At 28.1% G+C, this 17,199-nt stretch overlaps 1 protein-coding gene across 2 annotated transcripts in view; it reads right to left on the bottom strand.

Annotated features, from left to right (window-relative positions):
• The window catches only part of LOC107447770 (cullin 1), a 60,480-nt gene extending 43,860 nt beyond the window's left edge, over window positions 1–16,620 (bottom strand). The window contains exons 1-3 of one of the 2 annotated variants that reach the window (XM_016062773.3): window positions 16,240–16,620; window positions 10,589–10,764; window positions 6,694–6,853 (exon numbers count right to left, since the gene is read on the bottom strand). In XM_016062773.3, the coding sequence (XP_015918259.1) occupies window positions 6,694–6,853; window positions 10,589–10,764; window positions 16,240–16,266 (363 nt within the window). In that variant the 5' untranslated portion in view covers window positions 16,267–16,620. The remainder of the gene's footprint in view (window positions 1–6,693; window positions 6,854–10,588; window positions 10,765–16,239) is intronic. The other variant, XM_016062774.4, reaches the window with a different exon arrangement.
• Between the last annotated feature and the right edge of the window lie 579 nt (window positions 16,621–17,199).

Genomic DNA, 17,199 nt, shown 5'->3' with positions numbered 1-17,199 from the left:
AAAGAAACTCAAATCTATAATTTTATATTACTATTGAAAACTTCAAGTGGGTTTTCTCAAAAAGAAATATTTGAATGAAATTAAATCAGGCAGAAATTTAAATAATATAGTCTGTGAAATAAATTTTTCAAATGTAGTTGCATGCTTTATATGACCAATAAACAGGTTTTAAATAAATAATAAAGGAAGTTGAAGATATCATTTTTCACCCGATATGAACTAAACAGGTTTTTTCAAGGAAATATTTTTAATAAAAAAATATTAACACATTTTAAATAATTTAATATGTAGTCAGAAATTTTAAAAATGCAGTTGCATTGTTATACATGCATTACAATAAACAAACAAATTTAAACAGTAAACAAAGTTTTATTCATATAAAGAGAGGCTGAAATCTTAAGAATTTTTAGTATAATTGCTATTTTTTCTTGTTTAAACCTAAACTTTAATCAAAGTAAGATTAGAACTTTAATTAATTATTTTAAATTAATTTAATTATCATACCTGACAAGAATGGAGAAATAAAATAACGGAGATTTTACTAGCGAAAATTTTTAGGCTACAAGTCAAGTTTTGATACGTCATGCATAATCATGTAAGTCAAAAAGCGAAATTCAAAATTAGAAATAATATAAGCACCTACATTTAGAGATGTAAAAAATATGTATATAAATCCTAATCTGAAGAAGATTTTTTTAAACCATTATTTATAGTTACTTAAACTACTTTTTTTTATAACAATCGTTGAAGAGCCGAATGTGAATTTTGAATTTCAGTTATCACTTTGAGACATGCACAATTCCGAGACCAATGGGAACACTGTATGTATATATATATTTATATACTTTCACAAAAATGTACCAGGCTAAAATGGTATCTTCACACAAATCATTACAGTAAAATCGGTACTTTCACATATATCTCAGTAAAATCGGTACCGTCACAAAAATTGCAATTATGCTTACAAAATAGACACCTTCCCAAAAAGAAGAAAAAAACGGGATCTGCAAATTTTTGTTCAAGGTTTGGCCCTTAGCAGGAAAATATAAACGTACAATGTATGTTCATATTTCATATAAAATCATGTAGAATATACTCCAACCTAATCTTATTCGGATTCACGGGATTTAAAAATTACAGCCGCAATTCGTATACTTGAATAGTAAAAGCACACTTTTTGAGGAGTAAAAGGGCATCTTTTGTCATTTTGTCAAGTGAAATAAAACTTCATCTGGATTATTTGTCATAAAATAACAATTTTCATATATATATATACAATGAAAAGTCGCGTATCCAGAATCAGTGGAACTTCCAGAAGTTCGGATAATAGAATTTTCTGTATAATAGACCCCCAAGGTAAACAAAGCTTAAAATGATCTAATAAACGATCTGAATCTAAGAAGCAAAAAATAAATAAACATTATTTTTCAGGGCAATAATGTTTTAGTATTAGAATGATATCTAATCAATCAATAAAATATTAGGAAAAAAAATAATTATTGTTTAAAATATAGAAAACGAAAAAAATTTGACAGTTATGAAAATATTAATTATTCTCTCCACCATTTTGAACAAGAACAATTCAAGCAAGAAGGGGAAATTCCCGTCATTCATTAAGGTTGGTAGGTGGAGGGAAAAAATTCATTTCCTCCTTATTTGTGAGAGAAAATATGCGTAAAGAGGAGATTGTTCAATTTGAGGGCGGGGAAGTGACATATTCTTATTTTCTCTCTGATCATTGGCTATCAATCAAGCGTAAAGGTGCGGAATGCTGATCAGGTTCTATTTATTTTTTCTTGTGTGTGACTGAAAGAGTCTGCTAAAGCAAGAATGTTACCCCTTTCTTCCCCCCGCCTCCTAAATATTACATGGTATGGGGTAGAGCGAATGTTTCTCAAGGACGTGTATCCTTTTAGACCTTTTCAAATTTTCCATTTTGACTCCCCCTCCAAGTTAACGTTTGCCGTGTTTAACCTTTTCTCCATAGTACTTCTTCTTTCCCTAATACTCTAATGAAAAGGTTCCAGGAAGCGTATAAGCAGACCATACCGCGGATTGGAAACAGTTGACGAAAATTTCTAATGGCGTTAAAGGAGCGTTCTCAACAATCACCGAAGAGCTGTGCGCTTATGTTTTTGTTTTGCTTTCGGTATCACGTATCTATCATTCACCAAGTTAGATATGGTGCAACATTTCATAGTTTCAATTAAGCGGGTCTTAATTAAATTCTTCTGCATTAAATGAAATATAAAGCATATTTTTTGTTATAGCGCCGAAATAATTGTTTGTATCTGTTAACTAAATTGTGTTTATAAGCGTTTTTTTAAAGGTCGTAATAAAACTAAGATAAAAATATCATGTATTATTACTTCCATAACCACTTCTATATTTTCATAACTTTCACTAAACGTATTTCGAGTAGTGAACTTATTTTCCTACTCATCCACTAATTAAAATTAATAATTTCACAATAACTTTTAACCCTTAATAATGACATGATTATTACAATAAAGTTTGTTTACTTAAAAGATTGCATTTCCTGCTCGATAACCATTTACAATTTTTTTAAAATTTTATTTCATTTTCAGTTATTATGAAATTCTTTAAATATTTTTCGACGTAGAGATTATTTAGCAATAATGCGAAAAGCTGAAATTTATAAATGTATAATATTTATAAATGTTTAAGAGAATTTTTAGCAGTTATTTCGTACTAATTATTTAAGTTGAAATGTTCATTATACACAGTTTTATAATAATAATGGTCAAATTCATTGAACAATTGAGCATTACATTTTAAAATGCAAGTAGAATTTAATAATTACTTCATTTTATAATTGTAAAACGGTAGATAAGTAACTTTGTCATAAAGTTTTACATGATACAAGAATATTATATGATTGCTTTATAATGAAAGAACAACAAGTTTTAAACTTTTTGTGGAAAAGAAGAAAAAAAATGAACTTTTTTCCTGTCATCAGTGTTAGTGATTAGAGAGCCTTTTATCTTATAAATATTAAGTCAATATTGTTTCCTTTTAAATAAAAATGCATTTTGCTCCAAAAAAAATTACTTTAATTTTTTTATGTTTTCGAATTTTGTCAATAGAAATTCCCTAATTATTGCAGCAAAAACTTCTACATTTCTAATCAAACTTTCCTTTATTATAATTTTGAGTAAATAATTATTAATAATAATATAAATGACTATTTAAAGGAATTAATTCAGAATGTCCAATTTTAGTGAATCAACTGTTTACACAATCAGATTAAAAAAATTTTTCATAATTTACAAATGGAGAAGAAGTTTTTTACAGTTTAAAAGTAAAGAGAAAAAAAAAAATTTGAGATTAAATTTCCTAAAATAAGCACAGCCCGAAGGAGGTTGAAGTAATGGCATTAAAGTCGAAATTTCAAAAAAAAAAAATTCACATTTTAGTGTACAGTGAGCAGTAAACAAAAAATTTAAAACTAACTTTTGATCTAATGATCAAATGTTTACGTTCTAGGACTCAATCTTAATGGATCGAGAGGGGGACTTCAAATATGCCAATTAATTATAGCAGACAATATATTTTAAGTTGGGAAATCAGACACTAAAACGCACTTAATTTGAGAAACTTTTTTTCGGCAGATTTGGATTTTTGATCCCCAGTAAATAGGGGGTAGTTGCAATCTGGCAATACTGTCCCAATAGTTTGGTCAGGAAAGCGATGCAATGTTAGGACCTCTTAGTGTTAACTTTACTTTTTGCGCATTTCACCATATTTTGGGAACTTTCCAGTGAACTTTTAAGTGAATTGAAAACTTTTTGCACTCAATGTTTTAATGTTGATATAATTTAGAATTTCTTTAATTCCCTACAACTATTGTAAGATATTTACTTTTCACCTAACTTGTAAAATTTAAAAGTTTAAAACTCTTTACAAAATCACTCAGGCGTAGTGATTGTGTTTCATTTAAATCTTATTTAGAAAGTTTTTTACATTTAAAGTTTTTATCTAACTTCTGCTTTTTATTTATCTATAGTTATTGAAAGTTAAGTTAATATATTTTGATTCACATACAAATAAAAATGAATGTCGAATTGCTTTGCATATTTCAAAAATTATTTCAAAAGTTATTATAACTTAACATTAAACACTCATGAGTTACAATTATAAATCAAACGATCACTATATTTATTTATTAAAAAAAACTCTTATGAACTAATAATAAATTGATCTAAGTCTTAAATGTGAGTTCTATAACATATAATTTATTAACTCAGTGCATACATCTAGCCTCTGTTGTCGCCAATGGCTCAATTTTAAAAAAAAGTTGTTGTTTTTTATAAATTTTCTGATATTTCATATGAAGGATAGTATTAAGTTTGAGAATTAAAAATTTGTGTTTAAAAAAGTTGTTACAATTTAGAATTATTATTAATATTTGACAACAGGAAGGTTTTAATTGAAGATTGACAATTTTTTTAATTGTGTTATTCTTTTAATTATGTTTTTAATTACTTAATTCATTTAACAGTATTTAGGAATCTATAAACATATAATACGTATGATCGTTGCAGAATAACCTGTATGCAATATATGTAAATAAAATATATTTTTAAAATTGTGCATTAGCTATTAATTGCATTTATTATTCTAATGTTGAAGGAGTATCAAGGTATCTATGACCTCCATAATAAATGAAGTATTTAATCACTTTTATATATATTAAGGAATTGAATCAATTTTTCACGAAGTTTAAGATCTGATCTCATTGCAAAAAAAGAAATTTAATAAATATTTTTTTACAATAAATACTTCTAGTAATGAAACAAATGCTTTCAAACTTTAATTTTTTATATAGTTTCACTCAAACTTGTTTTAAGACTCAGGTAAACTCCAGGTTTTCAGTCTGAACTGATAAAATAAAAAACACAGTCAAAGCTCACATAATAACTTACAATTGTTTTCTTAAATTACTTTTAATCAATTATCATTAAATCAGATACAATTGGATATCATTTATATGAAATCAGATATTTTGATAGATTCAGATTAAGTTTAAAATGAATAAATATCATTTAGAGCTTAAAACTAGTGGCATAGGTCATTAAAGAAAAATCCCTTCATTTCTACATTTTTTCCCTCTTGAAATTATTGCACATTTCTTTTTTCACTAGCTCCACATTTCCGATTACTTTAAAATTTTAAAAATATCAATAACTTCATTTGCAAGAAATTATTACTTTAAAGCGTGATAACATTTTTGAATACTCTGATTTTTTTTTTCTAGTAAATAATGTCTTTGTTAATTTCTAAAAAAAAATTCTTCATAAAATTTTTACATTATTCTTTTATCAAGATTGATTTAATATAGAATATCACTAAAACAAAACAGGTTATGTTTTCTTACAATAAAAATTAAATAGAATTAATTCTTCAAAATAGCGTTCCAATAAAACATGGTATTAAAATTTTACGTTATTTATTGTGATTGGTTCATGAATAAAATATTTTTATTTCTTCGCAAACACAATTCCTGTAATAAAAAAAAATTAAAAAATTAAATCCGTTATATCAAAAAACAAGATCGTTTTATAAAATATAAATTATTGCATTTTATAAAATCTGAATATAGTGTATTTGTAAAGTGATCCTAACAATAAAGTTTTTTTTTCTTTCTTAATTCTCTACGAAAAGGAATTAATGAGTTATTTTTACAACAGTTCATTCATCACACACTTACAAATTAATTTCCAGATGAACAACACAAGCTTAGAGAATAACGCAAGTTGCAAGAAAAAAGTTTTCTTTCATTCAGGTATAAATAATATATATATTGTTCAAAAAACTATAATTCCAATTAATTTCTAAAAGAGATAGGACGAATAACATATTTTGAAAAAATGAAATTTCAACTAAAAGGACCTGCAGAAACGTTGATTAATTTATTTATATATTTTATTCATCATGGCTAGTCGAGAAGGAGAAATAGAATATCAAATTGCGGTTTAGGTTAATGTAATTTCGTTCTACCACATTTACACGTTATCATCGCCAATTCCAACAGCAATCACCAAGTTTCCAATCCGTGGTACGGTTTGCTTATACGCTTCCAGGAAATGCTTTTACTAGCCAGCTGCATAGGAAAGAAGGGGGGAGGGGACTCAGTTGCGCTCTTTTGAAAACAAATCTCCCTCTTCCTCTGCATTCCAGAGGGGGAGCGTCCCAAACGGTCACTCAATGGTCTTGGTAGATCTTCTCTTCCCCTTTCTGATGATTTATGGGTTCAATGCATAAATCACTCGAAGCTAGAAAAAGAGAGAACATGTCAAAAGAACTCTTTTTTTTTTTAAGAGAGGGGAAGATGAAGATATGTTTGTTTATTTTGATTGTTAAAAAGTGTCCGGGTAATTGACCCTTCTGAAAAAGGGACGTCCGGATATGGGACGTTACACTGTGTGTGTATATATATATGGGTTGACTGTAATTTAAGTTAATTTATTCATTACTAACAACTCAATGTATGGTAAGAAAAAAATAAGGAAAAAAAAAAAGAGGGCAAAATTTTTGAACATGACATCCTGTCTCTCTAGCAAACGTTGGATAAAGGATAACATTTAGGCTTCTAAAAATAATCAACAAGAAAGTGAAATTCAATAACAATGAGAAATTACAAAGATAAATACTGATAAATAAATAACTTACTTTGAGTAGAATTATGAGGTAGCACTTCAAAAACTCCTTCAATCTTTTATATAACTCATGTCCTACAAATTGAGCTCCGCCAAGAGGAGGTCCTTTTTTACTTTTAGATGAAGATCTTGAACCATAATGATGTACACTTGTGCAATAATTATAAACATGTCTAAAAAAAGTTAAGGCAAAAATCCAAAAGATATTTCTCTGATTTTTCCAATATATTCCTAAAAATCACTTTTGGGATGTAAATAGTTTAGATAAAATATTTAAGAGACACAAAGCAAAAGAAATGCAACTTTTGAGGACAAAAAATTGAAAAAGGATAAAAAATACATTAGTATGATTTATTTTGGAAGAACATTACCAAAAAAAAAATTGCAGACATAAATGAGAAAAAAAAGAAGAAAAAAAAACTTTATAGTAAGTTCAAATGTTATTAAAGTGATTTAAAAAATTACTATTCATAATAACTAATTTTTGAAATTTTTTTTAAAACTAAGAAAGTAGCAAAAAAAGACTTAAATTCAAATTATGTAAATTGGTAACAAGTGTTGATTGAAAAACTAAATCGTTGAATTATATTCAGAAAATTCAACGATTAATTTTATTACTAAATATTATTTTTTTCCAAAAAGTCAAATCATCAAAATGTCCTACTACAATCTGAAAATAAAGCATGAAATGCTGTTTATTGTTCAATATTATAGAAAATTGCTAACTGATTGCTTATAGGACATTTTATTTCAATTTTGTTAGTTTGTTAGGAATTTTTTGAGCAAGAGCCATTTATGGCTATACTGCACCCACAACTTGGATATTTATTTTAAATAAACTATAATAATGCAATATTAAAAACATTGAAAAAATGAGAAAATGGCACCCTGCAGTAGGACAAAAAGATTCTTTTCCATATTTTTGCAGTGAATTTAAAAGAGCGAGTATTTTAAAATAAAAAAGTGAATATATAAGTAAGAAATTTTTCATTTTAGATTTCTAAAAAAAAATTAAAAATAAGGAGGGAATCATGCAGTTTGTTTACTTTAAGTGAAAAAAATGTACTTCAATATTACTTCATAAAAAATTGAAGCTAAAAATGCTTTAAAAAAAGAGGGAGCTTGAAGGATTATAAAATTAAAAATAGGATTAAAAGAGTAACCATAGAGAAACTTAGATTTTGAGGGTAAAAGGGAAACCAGGGAAGACATTTACGCGCTATAGCGCGTAAAATACGCAAAAAATTGAAATCGGACGCAAAAAAATGATCGCTACGCGTCCCGCGGGACGCGTAAATTTTTGAAGAAAGTTTATAAATTTCCCGACTTTTTAATCTTTGATATCGAAACATTTTAATAAAATCGAAAAATTGGGACGCAAAAAATAAATCGGTATGCATCCTCGGTATAAAAAAAAAAAAAAAAACCCTGTCTCCAGAGTTAGACCAACACATGTTAGACACACAGGTGGGAAACCAGTTCTATGACTCAAAATGTTGACCATTATAGCACTTAGAGGAGATATTAGGGTAGAGAGAGCTAGTCTATTGTTTGGGCTCTGAAAACTTGTTCCAAGATGGGGGTTTCCATTTTGGCGAAAAATTCATAGCTGGCGGTCGCATCGTACAGGAATATTTTCAAGAGTACTAAAGATTTTTTCTCTCTTTTATTTTATTTTGAATGCTTTCCCAATTTTATTCGTGATTGTAAAAGATAAGCTTTCAAATAAAAATACATTATAGTATGTGTGCTACATTTAGTTATTTACTTTTAATTTCTTAATCTTAAAAAGCTAATAACATATTATTTAAGTATGACTTTGCCAGACAATGAAATAAAAATAATGATTTAAACGATAGTTAAAAAAGGCACTAGCATAAATATTAAAACCCGGAACAAGGCAAAATAAACGGAATTCAAAAAAAAAAAAAAAAAACCTAATGATAAAATTTATGAATAAAAAGAATTAATTTATTGAGTGCGAAATTTATCGCGAAAAGAAAAAAAATCAAACGTAGTGGAATCAGAAAAACAAAACTGCAATCTGCTTCATAAAATAATCCTATGTTTAAAATAATAAACAATTCTCCTTTTTTTTTTTTTTTTTGTTGATAAAAACAAGATTTTTAATTACAGCAGATGTGATTCCACACCAAGAAAAACTTGCAATTGATACCGCACTTCCAAAGAATGAGAATTTATTCAAAAGAAAAAGATTTTATTTTTATTAGTCGATGTCAAATAAATATATTTTTCTCTTTTCTTTTTCTGTTCACTGATATGCATGCAATGCATTTTCCCCACCCCCCTCGTAAATCAAGCAGAAAACGAAATCAGCATGCCACACCCTTGAGTTTGATTGACGGCCTAAAGGAAAAAATAAAACATTCCTCCCTTCCCTGCTTTCAAGGTCACAGAGGAAATGACGTTTCTCTGGGTAAACGGGGGGAAAAATTTTCCCCTTCCTTACATTTTCCTCTACTCAACTTCAAGGATGAGTCCAAATTCCGCTTTTTTCGTTCTAGTTTAAAATGGTGGGAAAATCGAGCAAAGTTTTTCCCGGTTTTCTGGATACCGGATAAATGGTTCTCTACTGTATTTGTTTAAAAATTTATGTAAAGGACCCATTTTTTTTCAAAAGGACCCAGTTTTTTAAAAGTCATGGGTCCCAGGGACCCGGGATTTTGAAAGCCTAGTGTCTTCCCTGGGAAACTATTTGTGAGATTAGATTTAGTCATACAACTGATACTGATATTTTATAAAAATAAAATATTGACAGTCAACTTACAGATGTGTCTATCGAAAAAATGAGTAATCTCATTATCAAGGGTCTGTCTAGTTTTTTCTGAAAGGTACCTATTTTGTGAAAATTTTGACATAATTTGTGAAAAATTGAAAATTATATTAAAAAGTCAACACAAAAACATGGTAAAAATATAGATTTATCGTTTCTTAAGGGAGACAAAAATAAAATTTTAAGAAAAAGTATTTTGAGAAACTACCGTTTTTCCTATAGTTGAATTTGTGAAACTACCGTTTTACCTATAATTGAATTTGTGAAGGTACCATTAAACGGTAGTAAATTCGGCCAGAACAGACCCCTGATTATTCAAAAATTTAAGACTTTGTATGCATAGGACTATTACTAGGGATTAACTAGATTATTAATTAAATAAAAATTTCAAAGAATTAGTTAAGACATAGAAATACAATTACTAAATGAATATTTAGAAATTGATTAATGGATGACCCCTTCGTAAATTTGAGAACATCTTTCAATTTTTAAACTGTTGATTAAATTCAAATGTTTTAGATTAAATCAATACTTGAAAATATTGAAATGATAAATAACTTCAATAAAAGCTACCACTAAATTTGTTGTCAGTTATCAAAAATAATTCTGCACAAGCTAACATCACTTCTACACATGTTTAGAGAATTCAAAATTTTAGTAGTATGTTGCCAAATTTTTCAACAAAATATCAGCACAGGGCTTAATACAGGTGAATTTTACTATCATTTATCAGTAATTTTACAAAAATGGTATATTCACACAAATCGTAATTGCCCTTCGGCATCTTTCTAACTCACGGATCTCGATAAACTACCACTCGGAGACACCAGAGACACCATTGAAGAATGTAACTAACATAAAGATGAAGGAGCAGCCAGTAGCCAAGATAGCTTTGAAACACTTCCTTAAATATGACCCCAAAAAATGACAGTTCAAATACGTTATTTGACGATGCTTTGATGTGTTAGTATTTACTTTTATGATGCCATTTTCTGCCCACTGAAAATAATATTATTTATTTATATTACATTTATTATTTATTCATATTTAAAAAAATATTAGGAAGCAGATAAGCATGAACAACAAAATAAGAATTTAAGTTTTCAAAGGATACGTATATAATTCCATATAGCGGGATTTTGACATGTCTGTATTTTTATTCAAATATACTTGTTCCATCCCATCCTTCAGATCACCCCAAATCTGATCTAAATCGATCTGTTTTAACCCATGGGTACTTTGCGATTTGGGTGTTACTCCAGAAGGACCTGGGGAAGCCATTTTTAATTTCTGGAAAGAAAAGAAAAAGATATTAAATCAGATTGTGACACATATAAAGGTATCAAATTTCAAACAAAGAAATATCATAAATTAACTTCAGCTCATATTAAATAATTTAGTTGTAACTCTTTGAAGCATACATGAGTACACCTGATTTTGAAAAGAAGCTTAAGATTATGACATCTATGAATTTATGCGGAAATCTAATTTTTTTTTAGAAAGTTTCACCCTTGTTTTGCAGCTTAGACTCTGCACGAAAACAGAAATTTTTAAGACCACATTTCTCTATGGAAATTAAAACCTCACTTTCAAGTAATATAAATTATTGGATTTTAGTTGAACTTGAAAAACTATGGGCGCCTGTTTGCACTTAAATTTCCACATAATATAAAGCAGTGTGTGGCATTGTGCATATTATTAAAATAAAGATACAGTAACAAGTTTAGTTTTATATATCCTACTCCTTTAAATAAATATTTAGAGTTATAGAAAAAAGTATGTTACTCCTCTAGAAAGGTAACAGCCTTGAACTTACATTATGATGAGTTAGAAAAAAGCGTAAAACAAGGGAAGATCCGACTAATTGTTCAAACTATTCCCAATAATCGGCCCCAAGAGGAAGATCCACTTAAAATCTTTAAGAAAAATTTAATTACTTTGCATAAATTTAATCACAAAATTTATGAAGTGATTCTTTAATTAATGGTTTAGTAAAAACATCTGATTTATTTAATTTAGTGTTTATGCATTTAATATCTATTATAACATCCAAAATTAAATTTCTCAAAAAATGAAATTGAAGATGCTTTGTACTATGGTTCTCTACAGAAGAACTTGAAAAATTTATAACTGCTTGGTTATCACAAAATAATTTAATGTTAGGTGACAATAAACTTAAAGTTTTGCCTTCATCTAATACATATATTCTTAATCCAAATTAGTTCTTTTGCAGCTTTTGTCATTGCTATGTATTCAGTCTCCAAAGTGGATAAGCTCATGCATTGATGCTTTGTTGATCTACAAGAAATTGGCACCTGATCAATAAAAATTATCTTACCACTCATTGAAACTCAGTCATCTCTATTTGTAGCAAACTCAACATTTGAGTAACAATTTAAATCTAAAGAACTAAATTTATTTAAATTTAAAACATTATTTCTGGCATCATTCAAATAGCCTAACAATTTAAGTAAACTGGTCCAATGCTTAAATCCTGAAATTGCGATAACATATTAACTGCATAACTCAAATCTGTTCTAGTTTGATTTGCAATGAATGTCAAACATCCTAGTATATTTCTATAAACAAATTTTAACAACTTGTTTTTATCTCCACTATAGTTTGGACAATCTAATTTAGTTAGAACTACACCTTTAGCAATAGGTAGTGATGAATGAAAGTTAAACTCTGATCAATTTATAACTTTTGATATATAAAACAACCATTTTCATTTTCAAAAAATTCAATACCTAAGAACTTTTAAACTTTGTAATTTTTGGAAAAATGTGAAAATTTTAGGCAATGTCATGAAAGCAATAACACACTAGGTTTAAACATATAAGCACAATTACACCACTGAAATTTTATAAAACCAAGTTTAAGGAGAACCTATTAAAATTAAACTTAGATTTATCATCAACAATATTACAACTAACAAAATATTTTTCAATGTCTCTAAAATAGGGGTGCGCAACTTTTTTGAGTGAAGGGCCACTTACACTGCACGTAGATTAACGAAGGGCCACACTCATATTTAGTCATGTTAGCGGCAAACATGACAGTTTTTATCTAAACATTGGTGTTCTAAGCACCAAATATTTTTATCAGTAAACTTAACATATTTGCAGAAAACTAAATACTTTTAATTATTAGAATTCAATTAAAACTAAAAAAACTGATACATTTTTTAAAAAACTTATTCAATTTTTCACAATAATTAATTTATCAAATATTTATTTATATATATATATATATATATATAAATCGCACTATTTTTGTCTAATTTTTGTTTANTAACATAAATATTTTGGGGGAGGGGATATAAATTCTAAGCAAAAAGAAGCTTATGGAATGAAAGTGTAAAAAAGTACGCATTTTATAGAGTAATATAAATTTGAATTAAATATTTAATAAAATAAAATTTATAATGTTTAAATAAAAACCAAATTAAAAGAAATTTTTTATTGTGTTCTGAAGTTCCCGAGGGGCGCACACCAACAGTCTGCGGGACGCATGTGGCCCTTAGCCCATAGGTTGCACACCCCTCTAAAAGATCTAAATCTTAAATTTTTAACATGTATATAGTAATAAATATCATTTCTATTACCGTCCTTTCGAACTACTTTCCATATCCAAGGAATTTCAGTACACTGTATTAATTCAGTGGAGAGGGGTCAGAAATATCATCAAAATCAAGTTAAGTTTGTGATTCAGTAAGATTAAATTTTACTGAGTGATTTTTGTTATTATGATTGTTCAATAAACCATTACAAACCCTTTTAGTTTCATCAATTCTTACATTTATAGTTTTTATGACCTTCTGATCTTAACTCTATAACTATGGTATTCTGTGAATATCCCAATATTACACATGTCTTAACTATATCCCAATAGTACAAGTCTCAAATGGAATTTCTTCTTAAATTGTTAAGGAGTTCCTTCATAAGCAAAACTGCCAATATAGAAAAAAACCTTGCTTTAACTTTCATCTGAAAGGTCCTGTATATTCTTTGTGAAAACATGTTGCGCAATTGCTTAACATAGCTTTTCCTATGACTGATTTATTAATACCAGAAACTTAATTGCATATTTCTTATTAAAAAAAGTCCTGTTTAAGACATTTACATAGAACGTTACGTTTGTTTTTACCATGCATAATCTCTTATCAGCAAAATACAAGCAAATACAAGTTTTGAACAAAAATGTTGTGATAGCAGAGTTCACAAAAAAGTAACTGATGGTAGTCAAATTTGGATCATTAAAAACAACTTAAAGTAAAAAAAGATGTTATGTTTTTTCATCTCATTCTTGCATGCAATTAAATGTTGTGCAAATTTAATTTTGATAAAATACAATATTTACTAATTTTTTTGGTATTGAAATTTAAATGTTACATAAATATTTTGGCTAAAATTTTTGGTTTGATATTGCCAGTGGATTTGATAATAACATTTTCCTTATCAATACATTATTTAACATTTTTATGAGCATTTTATTATATAACATTTTTATGAGCAGATGTAACAAAATGCTTGCAAAGTGATAAAATATCTAGTTCATATTTTTCTAGATTAGCACAACTTAAACCAAAAAGAGGGACTTCAATCTTACCAGAGAGAATCCCTCCTAAAAGCAAAATTATAGTGATATATCTCTGCTAGGTCATTTTTTTTTCTTTTGAGTAATACGGAGAAAATCAGTTTTTTGAATGCAGCAAAAAGCGAGGAGTATGTCAGGAAAAATTTCAAACTAACAATATATATATTTTACAGGTTAAGAACTATTTAGAATTCTTTATTCAAATGCCAGCTTCAAAATTCAGTGAAGTTTACATTTAAATTACAAATTGACAGAGTTTTGACAATCTGTAAATGCATATTCATTTTTCGCTTTCTTGTGATTCACGTCCGACACCAACAGTTTAGTTCATTTAATTTGAACTTATTATTATCAGTTTATATAAAACAAATTATTTTTTGTTAGGTTATGATACTAAATATTTGATATAAAAATTAGATAATTTTAAATTTAACTTATACAGTATGGAACCGATTATCCGGAACGATCGGGACCATCGCTATTCCGGATAACTGATTTTTCCGGTTTTCTGAATCGCTACAAAAAGCCATTTTTTTTATTGTTAAACCCAACTAAAAAAAAATTTTAAAAAAATATTAGGAAATAATATTAAAGAGAAGAAAAAACGATGAAGTAATACAGTAATGATTATTTCTAAAATGATGGTAAGGTAAACACCTTTCAAAAAAGAAAGAAAAATCCTAAAATCTTATGAGGAAAAAATATTTTTTTTAAAAAATGGCGGGAAAATTTATTGAATTTCGTTCCGGTTTTTTGGTTATCCGGATTTCTGATTTCCGGATAACGGGTTCTGTACTGTATTTTAAAGAGCGCTTTTCTAAGAATTTTTTGTGTTCATTTTTTACGTCCGACACCATGGAATTGCCCAATTTGTTCTCATTTCACTAATTAGGACTTTATCAAATTCAATGAAATTTATTCTAAAAATACTTTCAAATTAAAAAAATATATATATAGATAATTTTTCAATCACAATTGAATATAGAAATGTCATCTAAAATTATTCAGCTTTTATATACTTCACATTATTCTTCAAGCACCAAAAGACTCAAATAACCAACGGTAACAGAATCTCTGAGACACAGGTTGGAGATATTTTTGTTTTATTGCTTGCTCGCATGAACTACAATCAAGGTACCAAAGAGTATTCAAACTTACAAAAAGTTTAAAAAATATAGACAGGTATGCCTGGGGCTGCTACAAGACATGTCACCGTTTGTGATGTTTTCTAAAGCATAATTGGATCCACCGACCGAAGACTCCCAGTGTAGTAAATGGTGACTGATGCACATTAAGTCTGTCGAGTCTCTAAGTCCTCCATGTTCCCATAACAAATCATACCTCTGAGGGTACTGATTCAGGAGTCTCCTTGTCTTCTGGATTGGTTCAAAATTACAAGGCTACGGAGTTGAACATTAGTATGTGTAAACCCAAAATTGGGTCAGCTGTCCATCAATGGTTATAAAAAAATAAAATAAAACTTCCAGGTGGGGAGATTTCCATATTGTGATGTTTCAGAATAATTCTTGGCAACTTCCGGGCAGCAGCCCAAGAAAAAATTTTTAAAAAATCTTACAGAAAGAGACCGACTTGAAAAGTATAACTCAGAGCAACCCCTGGGCAAACATCTACATGTTTTTTTAAAATAATTTGAAGTTTAAAATCTATTTGGTACCTTGGCGATTTTAGTTGGCACGATAGATCACAATACGGAAATATCCCTGTCACCAAAATTTTATGATGTACTAATGCAATTTTTCCAAAGTATATAATAAATTAAGATCAAAAAATTTTGTAACTTGTTATAACTTAGAGTTATGCAATAAATGGGTGTAAGTTATTCTGTTGAAACTAAATTTGGGTAACTAATCTACATATACATTAAAAATATTGATAATCAGGTAATATTAGAATCAACATTTTCACAGTCAATTTTCAGAAACCAATTAATAAAGTCAAACATAGATAATTTTCATTGGATAAAGTGACAGGTAGAGACAAACACTACATTTTTACACAATTGTGCTTTAGTTATATTTGTTTAACAAGAAAGAAAGAAATATTTTAAAAAATTATGCTTACTATTAGACAGTTAGTGTGAATTAATTTAAAGAAACACTAAAATTTTACTAACTAGAGGGAACACTATAACAATACTATAAATACCTTTTTTCCTATGACTTCAAAATACATCACAACTCAAATTCATAAAAGGTAAGTCGTTTTCATTGATCCTAATTTTGTTTAAGCAAAACTAACAAAAAACAAACAATAAGTGTCACTATTTGTAGGTTTGTTACTAAGAAACGAAACTGTAAGATACAATACACTAATTTGTTGATTTTTTTTTCAAAAACACAATTTTAAAGAAATATTTGTGATCAAAACCATATCATTTCTTACGATTTTTCGAAATAGGAAAACTTGTCAAGCAATCAGGACAATATTTAAAAAAATAATAAAGTCACGATTCAACGCTTACTAACATTTACAACTGGTTCGTTTTCTCGCGATCTGATCGCGACTTTGTTTTGTGAAGTTGAGAAGTTGTTAATTGTAAGGTAGGAATAACATTTCACTCATGTAAATAAAGGCTGTTGCTTGACTGCCTGCCTTTTGATTCAAAAACATGCATTTGATTGGCTGTAACCTTCATCGTTTATATCGTTATTGCTTAATTGTTATTTCTGGTTTACATTATTTTGCAATTCTATCTTTCACTGGCAAGCAAGGAAAATACCCAAATTTGTTGAATATCCCGTTCAAGGCCGGATTTACGTATAAGCTAAATAAGCTGTAGCTTGGGGCCCCGAGATGACAAGGGCCCCCAGATCCTGCTTTCCCCCCTCTTTTTTTAAAGTTTTATTGGGAGCTGGGGCTCTCAGAAGCCCAAAATGCATTTTTTTTTCTTTTTTACATTGTCGGACATATAAAATATAAATAAATGACTGAATAAAACAAAAAACTTCGGTGTCATTAGTAGGGAACATATTATCTTTTAAGCAATTTGAGTATTAATAAATTATTTATAAATAAATAATTTTTTAGTTTAAAAGGTAAAAAAGTTTTTTTTTGTCCCATCATCAGATCATCAGACTATTTAATATCTGTTTCTAAGGATCAGAA

This window comes from Parasteatoda tepidariorum, chromosome X2 (assembly GCF_043381705.1).
Source record: "Parasteatoda tepidariorum isolate YZ-2023 chromosome X2, CAS_Ptep_4.0, whole genome shotgun sequence".
In the NCBI taxonomy this organism is placed as follows: domain Eukaryota; kingdom Metazoa; phylum Arthropoda; class Arachnida; order Araneae; family Theridiidae; genus Parasteatoda; species Parasteatoda tepidariorum.
Note: the sequence above shows the minus strand (reverse complement) of the source record. Positions and strands in the feature narration are given on the sequence as shown.